The sequence below is a fragment of the Montipora foliosa genome, chromosome 9 (genome assembly GCF_036669935.1).
Source record: "Montipora foliosa isolate CH-2021 chromosome 9, ASM3666993v2, whole genome shotgun sequence".
Classification (NCBI taxonomy): Eukaryota; Metazoa; Cnidaria; class Anthozoa; order Scleractinia; family Acroporidae; genus Montipora; species Montipora foliosa.
Genome location: NC_090877.1, coordinates 28,785,054 through 28,790,499, shown reverse-complemented (window position 1 = coordinate 28,790,499; position 5,446 = coordinate 28,785,054). Strand labels below are relative to the sequence as shown.

Sequence of the window (5,446 nt, the reverse complement as noted above, 5' to 3'; positions counted from 1 at the left end):
ATTGCGTAGAGAAGCCTGAAAAATTCAGGACTTCAATGATTTCATCATTGATTCATTCCTCACAGGACCATTAGAACCCACAAATGACCAGCTCCCAATGTCAGTGGCTTCATAGCTCAGTTGGTTAGAGCGTCGCACCAGAATCGCGAGGTCAACGGTTCAAACCCCGTTGAAGTCCTGAATTTTTCAGGCTTCTCTACGCAATTGCAAAAATTGCGCTCATAACTGCGGAGATCATAGCTTCACTTGATTATTGTTGACTTATTGTCTTCGAAAAATGCGTGGTTATCCCATATTTTCTTTTTGGATATCAATAACTCTTGTTAAGATCTGCTCTTCCCGCATACTCAGTAAACTGCGCAAAGATACCTTTGAATTACTAGGCACCGTCCTTAACTCCTGTTTGAACTTAGAAACTGAGTCACGTTTTCTAATAAACAGAGCTAACTTGTTCCATAAACGTGCAACTCTAGGGAAAAAAAGAATAATTAAATATACGTTCTAGCATAAAAACCTTTGAAGATTAGTTGAGTGTTTCTTAAATTATAAGATTCATGTTCAAGTGCATAGAAAATTGAACACATGAAGTATATTCGTCTTGAGGAAAGTGACATCAGCCAGGCCCATCTTCAGTAAACAATTGTTATATGGTAACTTGCTTTCGACCATGAGCTTAGTTGCACAAGCTGTACGGCTTCAATCATGTTTCTTAAATGGGCCTGATGGGGAGACCAGACTTGTGAATCATAGTCGAGATGTGGTCTGACAAGATGAATATAAAGCTTTTTGATAACATCATCATTAACACAAGTTCCACAAGTGCTGTTGATGCACTCTCTGAAGAAAACCACTACCCAATGAAGAATGAATAGCCACGTACGAATGAGAAAGGAAAGCCGACAGAGAAATGAATGAAAAGTCGAAGGAAAAGTTGAAGGAAGGCAATGTAGCACAGAAAAATCCTCAGGTTTGACGTTAGGTCTATGTCTTCCACAAGCGGTCCAGTTTTTCCTTCGCCTTTTGGCGTCTGGTTGATCATCTAACGATAGTATGATGCGCAAAGCCGATGCATCTTTCTAGTTGCTGCAGCCAGCAGCAATGCAACCTGTAGGCATTTTCTTTCCAATCGGAGCTGAGCTGGTGAAATATGATGATTTCACCGTGAGTGCAGGAAATGACGCCATTTTTCCTAATGATCCCGTGCTTGCAATTGAACAAAAAAAGGCATCTTTTTTGGCGGGAGTTTCCTCAGTTCAAAAGATCAAAGCAATTCGAGGATTTAAGCAAATCCAAAAATCATTGCGAAGATGTACTCTGGAAAAAGTGCTTGTTTATTTGCAACAAAAATATTTTCGAATGAAACAAATGTATATGCTAGATGCAATTTAATAAAGGTGTCTCTGTGGATGCTGAAATGTGTATTACTTTTGTATTCATAATATGTTTTAGGGGTTTTGGTTTACTGACATGCAAAAAAACACAGAACTTTCCTGAAAGTATATAAATTTCATGACCACAAATAACTACTAAACAACTACTAAATAATAACAGTAAAAGTAATTTTAAATACACCTCGAAGCTTTTTGTAACACAGTTTTCCAAATGTACAATAATGACGTTTAAGATTGCAAGAGAAAAGCATCAAAATAAACATTTAGTAAAAATTGTATTTAATGACCACAGAAATGCATTTGCATTTCAACTAATCTGAGCGTTTTTTAATGACCGCAGTATTTTTACTGGCATAAATATCATTTCAGTACGAGCCTACAGAACTCACAAAAGGGACACATGCAAGTCACGTAACATTAGTAATGTCACGAACAACTGAACATTACTAGAAATTACTCTTCCCAAAGTCTACTTCCTATTTTGCAGCTCTACCAAGACAGGAAACAAGTCTTTTTTTCTTTTCCTTTTCTTTTTTTTTTTTCAATAGTGGAACCTGCACAAGAACAAGTAAAGAGTCTAGTGTGGATATTTCCATCTAAGAATGCTTCCATCTGTTCCTATGGAGACAATCCACTTGCAATTTGGACAAATTTTCACTCTCGAAATTCCTCCACCATGTCCTTTTCCGATGTGAGTGACTAGCCCTTCGTTGTATTTCCACACCTGTGGAATGTAATGGACAACAATGAAAAATGATTTTTCTTATATAGATACTGATGAATAACTTGGAGTTTCCTTTTTACAACAAAATCATATTTTCACCGCGAGCAGTGAAGATATTTTGATCTTTAACATGTGAGGATATAAGTGTCCTCATGGTAACTAACACGATTAGCCTTTAACAATAATGACATTACAACGCAACTTTTAAAAAGTGTAACAACACCAAACTAACAAGATTAACTTGTCTCAGTGCTACTTCCAAGTTTCAAATGTTCGATATAAAAGCACTCATTGATTTTTTGTTGATAGAACAACCTCGCATGATCAATAATTTTAAAACATGACACATTTACCTTGACAAGTTTTAGAATGGGCATGTCAAGGAATATGAGAATCCTTACACTGAAAAAGATGCTGATTTACACTAGAATCCATCTAACACGAACCACTTCAGAATTGACCAAAGAGAAACAAAGCAGTTTTATGTTGAGCATGGCAAGACAACCACCACTATTGCAGGTGGAGTTCTGCTCAGAAGGCAAAACATTTGTTGCGATCATGTGGCTCAAACAACAATCACCCACATTGATCATTCCTTTAACACTGACAATATTCAAAATCCTCAAAGAATATACATGTAAGGAGTGACCATTAGTAGATAACTTTCTATCTAGAATTCATGTGCCTGAAAACGTACCAGAACCTCTTTGTCGTCACCTCCAGTAACAAAATGTGAACCGTCAGCAGATATGTCCATGCCATCTATTGATCCCTGTTGTGAACCCTCCAGTTCTCTTATTTGACCACCGTCGAAGGTCTCCCAGTACATGACCTGAATCACACATATTAGTCACAACTAAATCAAACAGAGAGACTCTAAATACATGAGGATTCACAGCTATGGACACCCTGAAACACTACACACTTCGTTAACCAGAACCAGTCAGAAATATTCAGCACTCATGAGAAAGTCACACAACCACTTTTAACTATGACTAGTATTTCCTCTACTATATCCTACAGTATGTACAACCACCTTCTAGACGAATAAAAAAAACCCGAAAGATCAATTGGGAGGGGTGGTTGTACACAGACTACTTTACACCCGAAAATAAATTAAACTGTATCTGGCGATTTTTCTTACCAGTACGGCACCTTTTTTCACCAATTGGCTGAATATTTGTAAGGGACCTTGGACCTTAGAGTGAATGTTGCTTAACTGTAGGAAATACAATGCGGCTGTTATATTTCTACAAATAATCACTGTAATTCGGGTAAAATTTTGGTTTTCAGGTCAGTTCAGTTGTTTCAATTTACTCACCTTGAGTTGGCCGTGAAACCTTACCTTACGGTCTGTGCCTGCGGTGATAATCTGTGATTCAGAGGGGTTGTAGCAAATGGCCTTGAACATGGTGTTAGCAAACACAATTGTGTAACGTACCATATTTCTACAACAACAAAAAAGGTCCATTGATTAACCGCCAGCAGTTGATAGAGCGGTCTACAGGCCCATTAAACTACCAGAAATATGAGCTACAAAAAAGTTAACTTCTTAGACTTGGTGATTTGAGCCTAAAAATGTTCATAAATGTTTAAAAGGGAGCAAAAAACTTTACAAAATGGTCCTTTTAACAAAAGAGCGTTCCATAATGACTGAAAAGTCCTTTGTTACTCTCAAAAGCACAGATAAAACCAGCACATCAAGGATGTGATGCCTAGAGCCTTCAATTCATCTTAAGGTGCACAATGCAAACAAATTCGAGCCGTTTCCAATCAAGCGTCGAATAACAAAACAAGTTTATTACTTTAGCGGATCACAGCACACAAAAATAATCAAAATGAACCAGTCATAATAAGGAAAAAACAAGCATGCTCATCGCAAGAAAAGCAGTACGAGCCTGCCAGAAGCAGCTTAAATGATTGACTCAAAATGTGATGCAAGATCTTTAAGTAGGACGCAGATCTGCAAAACACCAGCAATTGCCAAATGTGACACTCAGTTTCATACTCAGTTTGAAATATATTTTTGAAATGTGCAAGAAAAACCAGAATCAACAAAGCGAAATAACACAATTTCCATGTGTTCGTTGCTGTGTCGTTTAGAAAGTAGTATAAAAGTATTTTGAAGTAAAATCCGCTGCAACAGTGACGTAGTACAGCCGGTTAATTTACAACCATTGTGTTCTGTTCTGTATTATCTGTTCCTCTTGACGAAAGCCTTAAGGACACAGGTTAAGCAATCGTTGGGAACTGCCCTGAAGGGCTGGGAACTGCCAGTGGTCGTGTTGCACCGATTGTTAGATTCAAACAGACTCAAATGCTTTGAATTCATTTGGTCTCGTTTCTTGGGCCGATCATGTTAAGAAAGCATTTTTATGGATTTCTTATCTTTCTCGGTGAATTTTCAAAAGATGAAGCTCAAATTCAGAGACATTATGGGGAGATCCCTAATTAGCCAGTATCAAAAATACCAAAATACTCTTTGTTTGTCCCTCGAAAATTTCGCATAAGCATTGTTTTTATGTTCTCTTAGGACCTACAATACCTATAAATATCAGTCGATATGTTACTTTTACCACACTTGGCCGATCTTGCTCTAAGAATCCTACCCTCAAACTAAAACCTGCTTACTGTAAAACCGCGACTTTTCAGGCCTCTTTTTTCAATAGAAACGTAAAACCCTGGAATTCTATCCGTAATCTAGCCTCTTATGACAAATTTTCTGGGCTAAGTTCGTTTAAAACGTTTTTGCGCGCCACTTATTTTACTTTACTGGACACTACTTACAATATTGACATGCCCTGCACATGGTTCCTCTCACTTAACTACCATTGCCATCGTTCTTAATTTTATTTGACTGATTTCACTTGTCCCTTACTATGCACATTAGCTATTAATTAGATTTATTGTAATTCCACTAAATTTTACATTTCTTTTTAGATTTTTAATTAGATTTCAGGGTTGCGCCTCACATGGGATATTTTTAATTCCTGTTCGCACAATCGCTTTTGGTCTTTCATTCATTCTTATCGATTTACTATTTGTACATATTTACATATTGTTAATGAGACCAATAAAGTTGATAGACAGACCATTTTCCCAAGAGAAACTGGAAACAATACTTACGCAAAATTTTGGAGGGACAAACAAAGAGTATTATGGTGTTTCTGATACTGGCTAATTGATCGGATGCTGGTGTTTTTAAACACAAAGACGTGCTACATAAGGCAAAGCTCCTGTTCCTGTCACAGCTCAAGTGAGCAAATTAATCAAAATGGCAGTCAACAGATACGATAGAGGAATTTATAGGACCGATATGAATTAATGGACT

At 37.2% G+C, this 5,446-nt stretch overlaps 1 protein-coding gene across 1 annotated transcript in view; it reads right to left on the bottom strand.

Moving 5' to 3' along the window:
• Nucleotides 1-1,310: 1,310 nt before the first annotated feature.
• Nucleotides 1,311-5,446, bottom strand: part of LOC137969336 (cilia- and flagella-associated protein 52-like) — an 83,135-nt gene continuing 78,999 nt past the window's right edge. Inside the window, exons 13-15 of the mRNA XM_068815529.1 lie at nt 3,461-3,563; nt 2,813-2,947; nt 1,311-2,115 (exon numbers count right to left, since the gene is read on the bottom strand). Of these exons, the coding sequence (XP_068671630.1) occupies nt 1,969-2,115; nt 2,813-2,947; nt 3,461-3,563 (385 nt within the window). The 3' untranslated portion in view covers nt 1,311-1,968. The remainder of the gene's footprint in view (nt 2,116-2,812; nt 2,948-3,460; nt 3,564-5,446) is intronic.